An 18,934-nucleotide genomic window follows, 5' to 3' on the forward strand; every position below is an offset into this window, starting at 1 on the left:
TCGCAGGCAGTGCTCTCTTTGACGTTACTGACGTCAAAGATTGGTCCATTTTGTTCCAAAAATGTGTTGTGCAAAAGTTGACCCGCTGGTGGCGCTATAACAGGCCAATGTGAGAAGGGTGGTATCTGTTCCTTGACCTATTGGGAATGTGCTTGCAAGATTTCACGCACATTGCAGGCTGTGTTCATGATTTGAGGTGTTTTTGGCCTTGGCCACTTTATCGCTGCTTGCAGCTATATTTATAATTATTATTATATTTTTTGTGTGTGTGCACTTCATAGGCATATTAGATAAAGGTCCTTAGATTGTGTGTAGAATGTTTCATGCAAATTGCAAAAAAAAATCCTAACGGGTTTAAGCGTTTCACAAACTGCTCAAAATGATATAGCGCCCCCCTTTGGCCAATTGGGGTAAGATTGGTTTTAGTGATATTTGGACTAACACTCTACATCTTTGCCAAATGCCATGAACATGTTACTTTGCATGTATGATTTAGAGGCAGAAGAATAATTTGCATAAAACTGCAATATTCATTGAATTTATTTAAAAAAGCATGTTTCAATTTTAAAGAAATCCGATCTGACAGATCTTTAGATATCGGTCCAAAGTTCACGTAAAAAAAGTTTTGTGCACGTGGAGCGAAAATTCCAGAATAAAAGCGGGTTTACGCGTTTTACAAACTGCTCAATATGGCGGAAAATCGAAGGGCGGAGCTTACTTAACAACGACACAGATGTCTTCCGCTCGAGTCAAAGCACGCGTGTAACAAGTTGCATGTCTTCAAACAAAACGAGTCATGACTTATGCCCGTTTGAAGTTTGAATTTTCAAACGCTTCGTATAGCGCCCCCCTTTGGCCGATTGGAATAAAATTGGTTTCAGTGATACTTTGACTAACCCTCCACATCTTTGCCAAATGCCATGAACGTGTAACTTTGCATGTATGATTTAGAGGCCGAAGAATAATTTGCATAAAACCGCAATATTGATTGAATTATTAAAAAATTATATTTCACTTTAAAAAAAATCTGGTTGATCAATCTGACCGTATTGGTCCAAAGTTCATGTGAAAAAAGTTTTGTGCACTTGACGCGAAAATCCCAGGAGGAGATAGATTTTTACTGTTTTTCATATAATTCCGAATTGTGGGAGACCTAAAGGTCAGAGGTCAAAAGTTAGAGGGTAAAAGTTGTTCGGCATGAGGAGACGCATAAGTGTATACAGGTTTCATGGCTGTATGTATAACACAGCATGAGCTATACCTGTTCAAAGATCGCACTTTCTAAGGCTTCCTACAGCGCCACCATTTGGCCGATTGCTATAAAAAATAATAGCACACTTCGCCACTGTAAACTGAACACATTGATGTTTTTATTTTCATTTTCTCACTAAGTATGTAGGAGTAGAAAGGAACCGAAGTTCCCGTCTACTGTATGACTGATAGATAAACTAGAAAATGTGCAATTTGGGAAATTGCGAGTGTGGTTGCCTGTTCGCCAAGCGATTACGTTATCCTGTCGCTACCGAGATCCTTTGTGTTTCGTTTTGAGAGGGTCGTTCCCCCTGAAAAACGCGTTTTGGCACGAAACGGTTACGTTTGGCGCGTTTGTGGCGGCCCCTAAGGGTCGAAGTGGAAATGCTTTTGGGGATTTGTTGAATATCCCACCCGCGACTTGTGGTTAAAATTTTGTGTTGACTGGATGTTTCGTTCGTGAGTTATGGCTATTTTGTGCGAAACGGGCCCCTCCCGCTAACTTTAGAAGCCTGTTACGGACGAAGGGTATGGATTATCGAAATATCGCTTGAATATGTTTATCGCATGGGTCCAGAGATCTTGTGTACCGATTTTTGTGACATTTGGAGAAAATATGTAGGAAAAGGAGCAAAAAGTGTGTTTTGAAGAAAATTCAAAATTGCGGAAAAATCAATCCTGGCGCAAATGGGCGGGGCCTATATGGGGAGATGCGTCATGACCCAAGGAATCCAGGGAAAAAGGAATTTTAATTTTTTGACCTACGGTTCAAGAGTTATAAGCCACAACGTAAAGTGAGCTGGTATAGCGCCACCATGAGGCCGACTGATGTAATTATTTTTTAATAAATCCTTGTAGTTATTATGAACCTTCCCTCCAAGTGTTGTAACTGTAGGCCTTACCATTTCTGAGAGAAAAATACTGGAATGGGAGAATATTAGAGAATTAATTTTTCCCATTGACTTATAATGGGATACTAATAAATTAATATCAATTAAACTATACAACCTATCTCTTAGAAAAGTAATAGCACACGATTCCCGATGAAGCCGGTCGATTTGACATATGGCGCGAGTGTGTGGTGCAAAAACTGTGGGCGGTGAAGCGCGCCGAATGTGTTTAATCGCCTGGAGCGATTAAACACTAGAAAATGTGCAATTTGGGAAATTGTGAGTGTGGTTGCCTGCCCCGCCCCGGCGCGAGTCGCGGGGATGCGCCGCCGGGACCCCGAGCAAAACGCAGGGGTCCGAGGGAGACGACGTCGGGACGGATAGCGTTGGGGCCGCGCGACGCGCGATTAGAAAAGGTGCCGGTCGGATCCTGCGTTCCTGAAGTAAGGATATGGTTTCTTGTTTTTAAGAAATAAGCTCCTCCCACGAGTTCCGCAAGGCGATTACGTTGTCGCGTCGCTCCCGAGATCGTTTGTGTTTCGTTTTGAGAGGGTCGTTCCCCCTGAAAAACACGTTTTGGCACGAAACGGTTACATTTTGCGCGTTTGTGGCGCCCCCTAAGGGTCGAAGTGGAAATGCTTTTGGGGATTTGTTGAATATCCCACCCGCGACTTGTGGTTAAAATTTTGTGTTGACTGGATGTTTTGTTTGTGATTTATGGCTGATTTTTGCGAAACGGGCCCCTCCCGCTAAATTTGGAAGCCTGTTACGGACGAACGGTATGGACTATCAAAATATCGCTTGAATATGTTTATCGCATGGGTCCAGAGATCATCTGTACCGATTTTTGTGACATTTGGAGAAAATATGTGGGAAAAGGAGCAAAAAGTGTGTTTTGAAGAAAATTCAAAATGGTGGAAAATCTATCCTGACGCAAATGGGCGTGGCCTATATGGGGAGATGCGTCATGACCCAAGGAATCCAGGGAAAAAATAATTGTAATTTTCCGACCTACGGTTCAAGAGTTATAGGGCAAAACGTAAAGTGGGGTGTTATAGCGCCACCATGTGGCCGACTGATGTAATTATTTTTTTATTAATTCTTACAATTATTATGAATCTCCTCTCCAAGTTTTGAAACTGTAGACCCTATGGTTTGCGAGAGAAAAATACATGAATGTGAGTTTTTGTGATTCCCATTATAAGTCAATGGGGAAAATTAATTCACTAATAAATTCATATCAATTAAACGATACAACTTTTCTCTTAGCGAAATAATAGCACTCGATTCCCGATGAAGCCGGTCGATTTGACATATGGCGCGAGTGTGTGGCGGAAAAACTGTGGGCTGTGAAATGCGCCGAAAAAAAGTTTATCTATAAAGAATAAAGTTTCCCTAGAACTATAGTGTGTTGCCCTGTAAGGGCAACCACACTAACTAGAAAATGTGCAATTTGGGAAATTGCGAGTGTGGTTGCCTGCCCTGCCCCGGCGCGAGTCGTGGGGATGCGCCGCCGGGACCCCGAGCAAAACGCAGGGGTCAGAGGGAGACGACGTCGGGACGGATAGCGTCGGGGCCGTGCGACGCGCGATTAGAAAAGGTGCCGGTCGGATCCTGCGTTCCTGAAGTAAGGATATGGTTTCTTGTTTTTAAGAAATAGGCTCCTCCCACGAGTTCCGCAAGGCGATTACGTTGTCACGTCGCTCCCGAGATCGTTCGTGTTTCGTTTTGAGAGGGTCGTTCCCCCTGAAAAACACGTTTTGGCATGAAACGGTTACGTTTTGCGCGTTTGTGACGCCCCCTATGAGTCGAAGTGGAAATGCTTTTGGGTATATGTTCAGTATAGCGCCCGCCACCTGTGGTTAAAATGTGGTGTTGACTGGATGTTTCGTTTGTGATTTATGGCTACTTCTTACAAAACGGGCTCCTCCCGCTAACTTTGGAACCCTGTTACGGAAGAACGGTATGGACTATCGAAATATCGTTTGAATATGTTTATCGCATGAGTCCATAGATCATGTGTATCGATTTTTGTGACATTTGGAGAAAATATATAGGAAAAGGAGCAAAAAGTGTGTTTTGAAGAAAATTCAAAATGGCGGAAAATCTATCCTGACGCAAATGGGCGTGGCCTATATAGGGAGATGCGTCATGACCCAAGGAATCCAGGGAAAAAAATATTTTAATTTTCCGACCTACGGTTCAAGAGTTACAGGCCGAAACGTAAAGTGGGCTGTTATAGCGCCACCATGAGGCTGACTGACAATATTATTTTTTATTTATTCCTTGAACTCATTATGCATCTCCTCACCAAGTGTTGAAACTGTAGCCCCTATGGTTTGCAAGAGAAAAAATAATTGAATGTGAGTTTTTGCTATTCCCATTATAAGTCAATGGGTTTGGCCTGAAACGGTTACGTTTTGCGCATTTGTGGTGCCCCCTAAGGGTTGAAGTGGAAATGCTTCTGGGGATTTGTTGAATATCCCACCCGCAACTTGTGGTTAAAATTTGGTGTTGACTGGATGTTTCGTTTCTGATTTATGACTATTTTTGGCGAAACGGGCCCCTCTTGCTAACTTCGTAAGCCTGTTCCGGACGAACGGTATGGACTATCGAAATACCGCTTGAATATGTTTATTGCATGGGTCCAGAGATCCTGTGTACTAATTTTTGTGACATTTGGAGAAAATATGTAGGAAAAGGAGCAAAAAGTGTGTTTTGAAGAAAATTCAAAATGGCGGAAAATCTATCCTGACGCAAATGGGCGTGGCCTATATGGGGAGATGCGTCATGACCCAAGGAATCCAGGGAAAAAATAATTTTAATTTTCTGACCTACGGTTCAAGAGTTACAGGCCAAAACGTAAAGTGGGCTGTTATAGCGCCACCATGTGGCCGACTGATGTAATTTTTTTTAAATTAATTCTTACAATTATTATGAATCTCCTCTCCAAGTTTTGAAACTGTAGACCCTATGGTTTGCGAGGGAAAAATAATTGAATGTGAGTTTTTTCGATTCCCATTATAAGTCAATGGGGAAAATTAATTCACTAATAAATTAATATCAATTAAACTATACAACTTTTCTCTTAGAAAAGTAATAGCACACTATTCCCGATCAAGCCGGTCGATTTGACATATGGCGCGAGTGTGTGGCGCAAAAACTGTGGGAGGAGATTCGCGCCGAAAAAAAGGTTACACTAGAAGTCAAGAATAATAAATAAAGTTTCCCTAGAACTATAGTGTGTTGCCCTGTAAGGGCAACCACACTAACTAGAAAATGTGCAATTTGGGAAATTGCGAGTGTGGTTGCCCGCTCCACCCCGGCGCGAGCGGCGGGGATGCGCTCCCGAGATCGATGTAAGGATATGGTTTCTTGTTTTTTAAGAAATGGGCTCCTCCCACAAATTTTGCAAGGCGATTTTACGTTGTCACGTCGCTCCCGAGATCATTTGTGTTTCGTTTTGAGAGGGTTGTTCCCCCTGAAAAACGCGTTTTGGCCTGAAACGGTTACGTTTTGTGCGTTTGTGGCGCCCCCTAAGGGTCGAAGTGGAAATGCTTTTGGGGATTTGTTGAATATCCCACCCGCAACTTGTGGTTAAAATTTGGTGTTGACTGGATGTTTCGTTTTTGATTTATGGCTATTTTTGGCAAAACGGGCCCCTCTCGCTAACTTCGGAAGCGTATTCCGGACGAACGGTATGGACTATCGAAATATCGCTTGAATATGTTTATCGCGTGGGTTCAGAGATCTTGTGTACCGATTTTTGTGACATTTGGAGAAAATATGTGGGAAAAGGAGCAAAAAGTGTGTTTTGAAGAAAATTCAAAATGGCGGAAAATCTATCCTGACGCAAATGGGCGTGGCCTATATAGGGAGATGCGTCATGACCCAAGGAATCCAGGGAAAAAATAATTTTAATTTTCCGACCTACGGTTCAAGAGTTACAGGCCCAAACGTAAAGTGGGCTGTTATAGCGCCACCATGAGGCTGACTGACAATATTATTTTTAATTTATTCCTTGAACTCATTATGCATCTCCTCTCCAAGTGTTGAAACTGTAGCCCCTATGGTTTGCAAGAGAAAAAATAATTGAATGTGAGTTTTTGCTATTCCCATTATAAGTCAATGGGTTTGGCCTGAAACGGTTACGTTTTGCGCATTTGTGGCGCCCCCTAAGGGTTGAAGTGGAAATGCTTCTAGGGATTTGTTGAATATCCCACCCGCAACTTGTGGTTAAAATTTGGTGTTGACTGGATGTTTCGTTTCTGATTTATGACTATTTTTGGCGAAACGGGCCCCTCTTGCTAACTTCGTAAGCCTGTTCCGGACGAACGGTATGGACTATCGAAATATCGCTTGAATATGTTTATTGCATGGGTCCAGAGATCCTGTGTACCAATTTTTGTGACATTTGGAGAAAATATGTAGGAAAAGGAGCAAAAAGTGTGTTTTGAAGAAAATTCAAAATGGCGGAAAATCTATCCTGACGCAAATGGGCGTGGCCTATATGGGGAGATGCGTCATGACCCAAGGAATCCAGGGAAAAAATAATTTTAATTTTCCGACCTACGGTTCAAGAGTTACAGGCCAAAACGTAAAGTGGGCTGTTATAGCGCCACCATGTGGCCGACTGATGTAATTTTTTTTAAATTAATTCTTACAATTATTATGAATCTCCTCTCCAAGTTTTGAAACTGTAGACCCTATGGTTTGCGAGGGAAAAATAATTGAATGTGAGTTTTTTCGATTCCCATTATAAGTCAATGGGGAAAATTAATTCACTAATAAATTAATATCAATTAAACTATACAACTTTTCTCTTAGAAAAGTAATAGCACACTATTCCCGATCAAGCCGGTCGATTTGACATATGGCGCGAGTGTGTGGCGCAAAAACTGTGGGAGGAGATTCGCGCCGAAAAAAAGGTTACACTAGAAGTCAAGAATAAACTAGAATTGACAAGGTCAATTTTGACAAGTGTGCCTGCAGTGCAGCTCGCTAAACGCGCGACCTCGTGTAGCGGTTTGGACCGTGAGACCGTCCGCCGAGTCGTCCGCGTTTCGTTGTGAGAGGGTCGGTCCCCGTGAAAAACGCGTTCTGGCACGAAACGGTTACGTTTCGCGCGTTTGTGACGCCCCCTAGGGGTCGAAGTGGAAATGCTTTTGGGGATCCGTTGAGTATGCCACCCCCGACCTGTGGTTGAAATTCGGTGGTGACTCGACTTATTGTTTGTGATTTATGGCTATCGTTTGTGAAACGGGCCCCTCCCGCTAACTTTGGAAGCGTGTTACGAACGAACGGTATGGACTATCGAAATATCCTTTGACTATGTTTATCGCGTGGCTTCATAGATCATGTGTACCGGTTCTTAAGACATTTGAAGAAAATATGTAGGAAAAGGAGCAAAAAGTGTGTTTTGGAGAAAATTCAAGATGCCGGAAAATCTATCCTGGCGCAAATGGGCGTGGCCTATATGGGGAGATGCGTCATGACCCAAGGAATCCAGGGAAAAAATAATTTTAATTTTTCGACCTACGGTTCAAGAGTTACGGGCCAAAACGTAAAGTGGGCCGTTATAGCGCCACCATGAGGCCGAGTGATGTCATTATTTTTTGATTAATTCTTACAATCATTATGAACCTCCTCTCCAAGTCTTGAAACTGTAGCCCCTATGGTTTGCGAGAGAAAAATAATTGAATGCGATTCCCATTATAAGTCAATGGGGAAAATTAATTCACTAATAAATTAATATCAATTAAACTATAGAACCTTTCTCTTAGCAACTTGATAGCACACCATTCCCGAGTAAGCCGGTCGATTTGACATATGGCGCGAGTGTGTGGTGCGAAAACTGTGGGAGGAGTAGCGTGCCAAACTTTGGGGAAAAGTATGGACAGACTTAAGTAAGTATATAAATAAATAAATATGAGTGATAACAATAAGTCTGCCCATGCTATGCATAGGCACACTTAATAAAGTTTCCCTAGAACTATAGTGTGTTGCCCTGTAAGGGCAACCACACTAATAAATAACTAGAAAAATATTGTTCCTTCGAAACAATTGTGGGCTCGCTTCAAGCCAGAAAACAATGGCTATAAAAGTACAAAATGTCAAGATCGCAGGCAGTGCTCTCTTTGACGTTACTGACGTCAAAGATTGGTCCATTTTGTTCCAAAAATGTGTTGTGCAAAAGTTGACCCGCTGGTGGCGCTATAACAGGCCAATGTAAGAAGAGTGTTATCTGTTCCTTGACCTATTGGGAATGTGCTTGCAAGATTTCACGCACATTGCAGGCTGTGTTCATGATTTGAGGTGTGTTTGGCTTTGGCCACTTTATCGCTGCTTGCAGCTATATTCATTATTATTATTTTTTTTTGTGTGTGTGCACTTCATAGGCATATTAGATAAAGGTCCTTAGATTGTGTGTAGAATGTTTCATGCAAATTGCAAAAAAAAATCCTAACGGGTTTAAGCGTTTCACAAACTGCTCAAAATGATATAGCGCCCCCCTTTGGCCAATTGGGGTATGATTGGTTTTAGTGATATTTGGACTAACACTCTACATCTTTGCCAAATGCCATGAACATGTTACTTTGCATGTATGATTTAGAGGCAGAAGAATAATTTGCATAAAAATGCAATATTCATTGAATTATTTAAAAAAGCATGTTTCAATTTTAAAGAAATCCGATCTGACAGATCTTTAGATATCGGTCCAAAGTTCACGTAAAAAAAGTTTTGTGCACGTGACGCGAAAATTTCAGAATAAAAGCGGGTTTGCGCGTTTTACAAACTGCTCAAATTGGCGGAAAATCTAAGGGCGGAGCTTACTTAACAACGACACAGATGTCTTCCGCTCGAGTCAAAGCACGCGTGTAACAAGTTGCATGTCTTCAAACAAAACGAGTCATGACTTATGCCCGTTTGAAGTTTGAATTTTCAAACGCTTCGTATAGCGCCCCCCTTTGGCCGATTGGAATAAAATTGGTTTCAGTGATACTTTGACTAACCCTCCACATCTTTGCCAAATGCCATGAATGTGTAACTTTGCATGTATGATTTAGAGGCCGAAGAATAATTTGCATAAAACCGCAATATTGATGGAATTATTAAAATATTATATTTCACTTTAAAAAAAATCTGGTTGATCAATCTGACCGTATTGGTCCAAAGTTCATGTGAAAAAAGTTTCATGCGCGTATCGCAAAAATCCCAGGAGGAGATAGATTTTTACTGTTTTTCATATAATTCCGAATTGTGGGAGACCTAAAGGTCAGAGGTCAAAAGTTAGAGGGTAAAAGTTGTTCGGCATGAGGAGACGCATAAGTGTATACAGGTTTCATGGCTGTATGTATAACACAGCATGAGCTATACCTGTTCAAAGTTCGCACTTTCGAAGGCTTCCTGCAGCGCCACCATTTGGCCGATTGCTGTAAAAAGTAATAGCACGCGTCGCCACTGTAAGCTGAACACATTGATGTTTTTATTTTCATTTTCTCACTAAGTATGTAGGAGTAGAAAGGAACCGAAGATCCCGTCTACTTACTAGATAAATAAATAAATAAATAATGACAATATCTAAAGTGTGCTCGCCAGGTACTGGCGAGCCCACAATTACAATGCATGTCTCATTAAAAACAATATGTATTTTAAAGTTGAAGGGTAAATACACAGTATATTTATCTATCACACAAAGATTGGAGGACCCCCTGTAGTAACTCTGAGGACCCCCTGTTGAAGACCCCTGTAATAATGCATAATAAAAGTATATATTTCTATGAATCAGTTAATATTAAAAGTATATATATTTGTATAACTCAGTTTCCAGAGTCCAACCTGTTGTAATGTATAATAAAGTCTATATATTATTAATGTTGTAATGTATAATAAAGTCTATATATTATTAATGTTGTAATGTATAATAAAGTCTATATATTATTAATGTTGTAATGTATAATAAAGTCTATATATTATTAATGTTGTAATGTATAATAAAGTCTATATTTTATTAATGTTGTAATGTATAATAAAGTCTATATATTATTAATGTTGTAATGTATAATAAAGTCTATATATTATTAATGTTGTAATGTATAATAAAGTCTATATATTATTAATGTTGTAATGTATAATAAAGTCTATATATTATTAATGTTGTAATGTATAATAAAGTCTATATATTATTAATGTTGTAATGTATAATAAAGTCTATATATTATTAATGTTGTAATGTATAATAAAGTCTATATATTATTAATGTTGTAATGTATAATAAAGTCTATATATTATTAATGTTGTAATGTATAATAAAGTCTATATATTATTAATGTTGTAATGTATAATAAAGTCTATATATTATTAATGTTGTAATGTATAATAAAGTCTATATATTATTAATGTTGTAATGTATAATAAAGTCTATATATTATTAATGTTGTAATGTATAATAAAGTCTATATATTATTAATGTTGTAATGTATAATAAAGTCTATATATTATTAATGTTGTAATGTATAATAAAGTCTATATATTATTAATGTTGTAATGTATAATAAAGTCTATATATTTCTATAGTTTCCAGAGTCCAACCTGTTCTAATGTATAATAAAGTATATATATTATTAATGTATAATAAAGTATATATATTATTAATGTATAATAAAGTATATATATTATTAATGTATAATAAAGTATATATATTATTAATGTATAATAAAGTATATATATTATTAATGTATAATAAAGTATATATATTATTAATGTATAATAAAGTATATATATTATTAATGTATAATAAAGTATATATATTTATAATGTATAATTAAGTCTATATATTTCTATAGTTTCCAGAGTCCAACCCGGTGCTGAAGAACATCACAGACTACCTGATCGAGGAGGTGAGCGCTGAGGAGGAGGAGCTTACCGGCGTCGCCGGGGGCAACGAGGCCGGGGACGCCAAGGACCCCGCCTCCACCGAGGTCACCATGGAAACCGACGACAAGCTGCTGAAGGTGAGCCGGGAACCATGGGAAATGTAGTTTACTGAGACGCCGGGAACCATGGGAAATGTAGTTTACTGAGAAAGGAGTTTACTAGGAAAAGGTACAGCTCACTGGTACAAGGTCAACTAAAAGGATACACTTGTTTCAATCGAGATCCTTTTTTTTAAAAACTCATATGACATTGAATGACTCCTGGACCAAACTTTGCACTAGCAGCTGAGTGCATAGCTGTCAGTTATAACAAGGCGCAACGTCACTCTGTTGACGACCCTATATTTCTGCTGGGTGATTTTAACAATTGTGTTATGTCCACCCACCTGCCAAATCTGGATTAGTATGTGACCTGTCCTACAAGGAAGGATAGGATCTTAGATCAGTGCTTTGGAAACGTGGAGGGCGCCTATGTACCTAGATCTCGCCCACCTCTCGGACGGTCTGATCATAACGTCATCCATCTCCTACCTAAGTACCGCCAGAAATTAAAGAGGGAGAAGCCTGTTGTCAAGAGCATTCAGTCCTGGACAGAGGACTCAATTGAAGAGTTGAGGGGCTGTTTCAAGGCCACTGAATGGGACTTATTTCTCAGCGACCAGGTCTCCTGTAATAACCCTGAATTGATGATTGACACTGTCACCAGTTATATAACGTTCTTCTGTGTAGATAATGTCATTGAAACAAAGGATGTTAGAATTTACCCCAATAATAAACCGTGGGTAAATAAAGAAATCAAACACATCCTACACCAAAAGAAATTAGCATTTCTGGAGGGCAAAAAGTGAGAGACGTAGAGAAGGAAATAAATCGCATGATTAAGAAAGGGAAAACAGACTATAAAGACAAAGTTGAGGAGGAACTCTGGAATGGCAATGCAAGGGATGCTTGGAGGGGGTTGAATGCCATGATGGTTAGGAAACAAAAAGCTGCCCCTCAGTGCGATGACCCTGTAAAGCTCTCAAACGATCTGAATATGTTTTATTCTAGATTTGACAAACATGACTTCAGTAATGAATGTGACACTGTTCGTGCAGGGATGACACCCACTCCTGTGACAATAAAGGAACAGGCTGACATTTCAATCTTTCAGCAGCTCAACCCTCACAAATTTCCTGGGCCAGATGGGCTCAAGGGAAGGGTGCTGAAAGAATGTGCCACACAATTGGGACCCATATTCACCCAGCTATTTCAGATGTTCCTCAATAGCAGCTTTGTCCCCCAGGCTTGGAAAACAGCAACTATTGTCCCGGTGCCCAAAACTGCTCAGGGCAAATTGCCCAATGATTTTAGACCAATTGCCCTCACTTCTCTATTAAGCAAATGTATGGAGCGTGTGGTGAGTAAGGAACTCTCACTGCAAACCTCACTGCAAACAGCTAAGTCCATGGACCCCATGCAGTTTGCTTATAGACCTAGTAGAGGTGTAGAGGATGCCACTCTTACTCTGTTGGATAAAATACATAGCCACCTAAACGAGCCTAGAAGATATGTCCGTGTACTCTTTATGGACTATGGATGTGTTTTATCCCCTCTATTATTCTCCCTATACACACATGAGTTGAAATATAACAACACAGAGTTTTCTCTCATAAAGTATGCTGGCGATATGGCCTTGGTTGCTTGTCTGCAGGATTTCTCCAGTCCCTCCTACTCCCTGCACATCGACCACATTGCTACGTGGTTTGAGAGCAGCTTCCTTGACCTTAATGTTACTAAGACCAAGGAGCTGTGTCTGGGAGGGGGCTCAGGGTCCATCTTCAGGCCTGTCATAATGAGTGGGGAGGAAGTGGAGCAGGTCACTGATTTTAAGTATTTGGGAACAATAATTGATAATAAACTCAGCTTCCAGACCAACGCAGAGAGCATTTACAAGAAGACAAGACAGCGTCTTTATCTTCTCAGACAGCTGAGAAGTTTTAATGCCAGTAAACACACCTGACCATGGTCTATAGGTCACTTACTGATAGTGTTCTCACTTTTAACATCGTCTCCTGGTATGGGAACCTCTCAGTTAGAGATAGGAACAAGCTCAACCAGGTAGTTAAGCAGGCAAGTAAGATCATCGGAAACAAACAACTGCAACTTCAGGATATTTACAACCGCACCATAACCAAAAAGGCAATTCAGATTTATAATGACTCCACACACCCTCTTCGCCCCTCATTTGAGCTGTTACCATCGGGCAGGAGGCTTAGGGTACCTCTAGCAAAGAAGAAGGGTTATAAGACATAATTTGTGCCAACTGCAGTGGAGATTTTAAATAAGGAATTGAATGAATAGTTCCAACCCCACAGCCTTGATCACTGTTGCTATGTTGCGGGATGCATTTTGTATAGTTTTAATGCATTGTGTATTTTATGTATGTTTTACTGTTGTATACTGACTGACTGCCTGTGTGCCAAAGACACATTTACATTTTATCATACATTTGATGGACAATGAAGTTTTCTTATCTTATCTTAGAGACAGATAGAACACAGTACTATGCAGAAGATATTATTAAATAAATAAAAAATAAAACAGTCATAAAAACACAATGCATAATAAAAAGGTATTTACAATATAAAGGGTGAGGTATGGATAGGCTTTGTTTTCTATTACCAGTTTAGAGTAGCAGCCTCCTCTAAGTGACCTTTCAGTGCTGTTTTAAATGTACAGTCCTTTAAGTCACTGTGTGTGTGTGTGTGTGTGTGTGTGTGTGTGTGTGTGTGTGTGTGTGTGTGTGTGTGTGTGTGTGTGTGTGTGTGTGTGCAGGTGTTGGACAGGCTGCTGCTGTATCTTCGTATCGTGCATTCGGTGGATTATTACAACTTCTGTGAATATCCTTCTGAAGACGAGATGCCTCATCGATGTGGACTGCTGCACGTCAGAGGATCTCTGCCTACCAGCAAGATTACTAGTACTGAAGGTAATCTATTACTATTATACTGCTCCCCATCTACCAGCAAGATTACTAGTACTGAAGGTAATCTATTACTGTTACTCTATAGAGCGCTGCGGTGCAGCTGTGAGAAGCTGTGCCTCTTGACACCACAGCTGTGGTGGTCTCTGAGAAATGTCTCTATAGACTGATCCATGTCAGAGCAGCTCTACCAGGGTCAACTTATAAACTGGTCACAGTTCCATATTATGAAAGAAGGTGACTGTATGTACTGTGTTAACCCACTTAGGCCTAGAATTATTGACTGCTTTAACTATTGAAAAATAGCAGATATACAAGCTCACAGCGCGGCACCGAGTGCCGCGCTGCGAGCTTGTAGATCTGCTATTTTTGAAAAATCATGATTTTTTTTGCAAGTCTTTGAATATATCTACTTAAAAGCGAACATTTCTAACTCAAATATTTGCTTCTAGGTGGTCCCTGGAACAACATATTTTGAGATGGGGGTCCTTGGCTAAATACCTGTAATTTTGGGGGTCCTTGACATGAAAAAGTTTGAGAACCACTGATTTAGAGGAAGGATTTAGAAGTCGGGTCAATGATCGGGTCAAAGATATTCAAAGACTTGCACTCATTTTCACGATTTTTAAAAATAGCAGATCTACAAGCTCGCAGCGCGGCACTTGGTGCCGCGCTGCGAGCTTGTATATCTGCTATTTTTCTAAAGTTAAAGCATAAAATAATGGTTAAAGTGCAGACCTGCCAACCCGTACGCATTTTGCGTACTAAGTACGCATTTTAAGTGTCAATACGCAGGTACGCTATTTCCCCTCATTGCTACGCAAATTGAGGAACCGGAGCCGGTTCCATCATATTTTCATGACCGGTTCCTATAACGGTTCCATGAGCGTTCATTTGGCCCGGCTGTGTGCATTTCAAGCGACTGTGGTGACGTCTCGCTACATGTGTGTGAGCGAGGTGGATACGCCCACTCAAAGCAGAGTCTACGACAGCAGTGGCAGGCTGATCCAGGATCAGAATGCTAGTAGCCTTCGAGACAGACGGAGCTAACGTTAGCCCAGCAGCAAAACTACTCACGATTGTGGTTGCACTTTACAAGAGAGGAAAAAACGAATGCAAAGTGATCGAAATGCAGTGCAATCCTTCCCTGCTAAACTCTGTACCAGTGACTGCAGCTGCCGCTTGCCGTTTCACTTTCTTCACTAGCCTAGCAGCTAGCTGCTAACCACGTAGCGCAATGTCCAATTCACTCGGCTTGTACTTTAGAGGTCTTCACGGGTCCAATTTGAACTACCCGAACCCAAAAGGACCCGGGGGAAACGGACCCGGACCCATATGGCCCCGTCTATCATTTGGAATTTGAGAACCGTTACCCGATCAGCCCCGAGACGTGATGGATCCGATCCGAACGGCCCCGCCTGTTATTAGAAAAATTGGATCCGATACCCGAGCAGAACGAGAGATCCGAGACCCGAACCTGTCGCCCCGAAATGAAAGAATGCCAACGTTATTATATTAAGAGTTGTATCAGACATATTTCTTACCTAACATCGCCACGGTGCTGCTGTTGCTGTCAGCGGCGCTGTGCCTCTCGCCAAAAGATGATCTTTTCCCAGACCAGTAAGTCAATGCGGACAGTTTGTAAATACAAATAAATCCATGTTTTTATTCCTTCTTATTTGGCTAGCCAATGCTAATGCTATCGTTTTCTGTCGCATGTGTTGTTCATTATATCTTTCTGCTTTGAGTGTCCATTTTGCTCTGCAGAGCATGACAACACGCAATGACAACTCCATTGTAAACCGTTAACCAAAACGTTACGTTAATATCTTTGATAATAATAACAATCCAACTGATACAGTGAGTGTTGTTGTGACTGAGTGAGTTCTACTTCTCAGTTCTCACAACCAATGCAACAGATTACATGCTGCATCTTTAGTGCCATCGTGTGGCGTTATCTATTTGGTGCAGTTGTTGCGTTCACTTTCACTTCAATCTCGGCCTATCTCGGCTCCACTCGGGTAACAGGAGATACCCGGGGAACCGGGGCAGACGGCCCCGGCCCCGGCCCGCCCCGCGGTAAAAGCTAGAAAACGGCCCCGTTACCCGGCTCGGTTCGGTTCGGATCGCGGGTAATTTCGGATCTCGGGCAGGTCCGAAGACCTCTATTGTACTTCATTCATGGTGTTGCTGACGGACGCGACGTTTGCGCTTTCACGCTGGTAGCAGCTGGGATGATGATGACAACTGACAAGACTAGCCGATCTACAAGCTCACAGCACGTTGCGTGCGACGCGTAGTGAGCTTGTAGATACTAGATCGGCTATTCATTGTTAAATAACCATGTATTCTCCACTATTTGAAAGTCCACCCTTAAAAATCATTAAAGGTGAACAAGTTATTTATCACCTGTGAATATATGAAGACATTAATGGTTTGTTAACAATGAGTAGCCTGTATCTATGAATGAATATACAGACTAGACGGTATGTGATCTATACACAATGTAGGCCTATATATCAATTAATGAATGCAATAGAAACCTACATGAGTTGAATACTTTCAACTTCATGCAAATCATGCTCAGAAAGGTGGTTTTATTTAGGCTGCTCAATCAACAATGTTTAACAAAGACACAGGTAAATATTTAAAGGTAAATAGCCTACCTGACAATCTAAAGCTATTTTGCTATTTGAATAACATGATTATGTTGATGTATGTTCATTCATTAAGTCACTGGTGAGACTGTTTTGCTAGTCTATTGTTAACTAACTCTGAGCAAGTGCAGTTAGTATATTTTATTAAAGATTTGTCAACAATATTGCCAAAGCAACATTACTGTATTGCCTGGTAATACTAGCCTACTTTTTCTCCAGACCAAATGGCATTTTTATTTAAAAGGTTGTTCTAACATCTTGCCTCCTCCTATTAGTGTAAGTCAAGACAAGACATGCAATGTGCTACATTTCTGGTGTGAAATTTTGTTAACATAACTGTAAAGGTCCCACCCAAAAAGGTGCATGGAACCCCCCAAAATATACGCTGTTTTGTGCGGGAAAACAACAAAAATTGCACCGCGGGCGCTGCGCGGGCGCTGCGCGGGCGCTGCGGGCGCCGCGCATGAGTACTCAAAAAAATTTGCCAGGGTTGGCAGGTCTGAAAGTGGTTAAAATCGAACGCGACTCGGGCTAAGCAAGGTTTTAACCGCACAGATTCAGCCACAAATCGGTGGTGGAAGGCGTCTGCTGCTGACCAGGAGCCATCAGCAACTTGTCAGCATGAGGCGCTTGCCGTCGATAGGGCTGTCGGAACCCGTCGATGGAAAACCGAACCTGCTCAGTCTTTTGCAATCGGTCGGTAGGATTGAGGAGACTTGATACTCCTGTATAGTGGACATTAGTTTGCTGCAGCTGCAGAAACAAAGCCTAAATAAGACAGAGACATTTTCCCGTCGCACATTTTAACTAAATACCATATTCTCAATCTCAACTCTCAATTCCTATTCCAATCTAATCCAAAGCAAGGCTAGTAACAGTGCTGCAGCTGCCCGTGTTGTTTTTTTCCTCCTCTGCACGGAGAACACAGAGTGCCTTCGGTTGACAGATTCTTTGAGTGAAATAAGCAACCAGTTCTATGAAAATAAGCCCAAAAGCAGTAACCAGTCACCTATTGAGTTCTTAGTTATTTTCTAAAATAATGTTGAAAGCAAGGCCAAATAAGCAACTACACTTCAGAAACAAGCCCAAACAAAACCCACAACTAGCATAATTATAGGAAAACAGGATCAACGTTGCTTATAACGAGCAGACCTGGCACCACTGCCATACAGTAACTACAGTCGGCGTCGGCTAAAATAAATAAATGAGTGCTTAGTTTTTTTGCAGTTCTTTGCAGTCTATGTACAGTCAGAAGGAGTCTCCTGTAGGCTGTTTGGTGTGGAGACACCAAGTAAGCCTTGCCGAGCCATGAGGCCCATAGGACTATCTCCTGATTCTGTAGCCATGAGGCAGCTTGATGTACAAGTACTGTACACCCCTGGACATGACGCTAGTATGTCACAGGGACCCCCAGTCCAACCCTTGGTGCTGAGTGCCAAGCAGGGAGGCACTGGGGATCGAACCCCGACCTCCCAGTGTCAGTGCGGACACTCTAACCACAAGACCACTGGGCTGGTGTGTAATGTAACATTATAAATGTCATGTATTTACAGCAGGGACGTGCAGAGAATGTTAGAGGCAGGGCCTGATATTTTTCTAAAAGGGCCTTTTGGTGGAAATATCAACAAATATTTTGGCTATTTTCAGTGCTCGATACCACAATGAACTAAACATAATCAAGTAAATACTGGAGATGTGGCGTAACGGCATGGATTTCTACACAGAGAGGGCAATTCTTTCAACATAAGATGCTGCATTCAAGTTCAGGAGAGTTTGGACATGGCAATTCTAGTGTTTCTTTCACCATAGTAAAAACTGCATTCATGGTCTGGAGAGAGAGGGCTCCCTTTTTACAGACGGGTAAAAGGACAGGGGCTCAAGCCTCCTTTGGTGTCTGTGTGCACATGGCTGACTTGCAGTAACATTATAAATGTCCTCCCCATGCAGTGTCAGAGCACCAGAGGATGTAACATTATGGATGTACAGTTCATACAGTATATAACATTATGGATGTATCTCTCCTCTCCTCAGTATCAGAGCATCAGAGGATGTGTGAGGAGCGTCTCTCTCCTCTCTTCTCCTGTAGGGTTAGGGTTAACATTATGGATCATACAGTATATAACAGTATGGATGTATCTCTCCTCTCCTCAGTATCAGAGCACCAGAGGATGTGTGAGGAGCGTCTCTCTCCTCTCTTCTCCTGTAGGGTTAGGGTTAACATTATGGATCATACAG

At 41.2% G+C, this 18,934-nt stretch overlaps 1 protein-coding gene across 2 annotated transcripts in view; it reads left to right on the forward strand.

The window, feature by feature from the left end:
* LOC308297723 (serrate RNA effector molecule homolog B-like) overlaps positions 1-18,934 on the forward strand; it is an 83,995-nt gene that overhangs the window by 47,361 nt on the left and 17,700 nt on the right. For both annotated transcript variants that reach the window (XM_080741277.1, XM_080741278.1), the window contains 2 exons: positions 10,988-11,155; positions 13,895-14,048. In XM_080741277.1, coding sequence (XP_080597403.1) covers positions 10,988-11,155; positions 13,895-14,048 — 322 coding nt within the window. The remainder of the gene's footprint in view (positions 1-10,987; positions 11,156-13,894; positions 14,049-18,934) is intronic.

Source organism: Nannobrachium achirus, assembly GCF_963921795.1.
Source record: "Nannobrachium achirus genome assembly, chromosome: 14".
Classification (NCBI taxonomy): Eukaryota; Metazoa; Chordata; class Actinopteri; order Myctophiformes; family Myctophidae; genus Nannobrachium; species Nannobrachium achirus.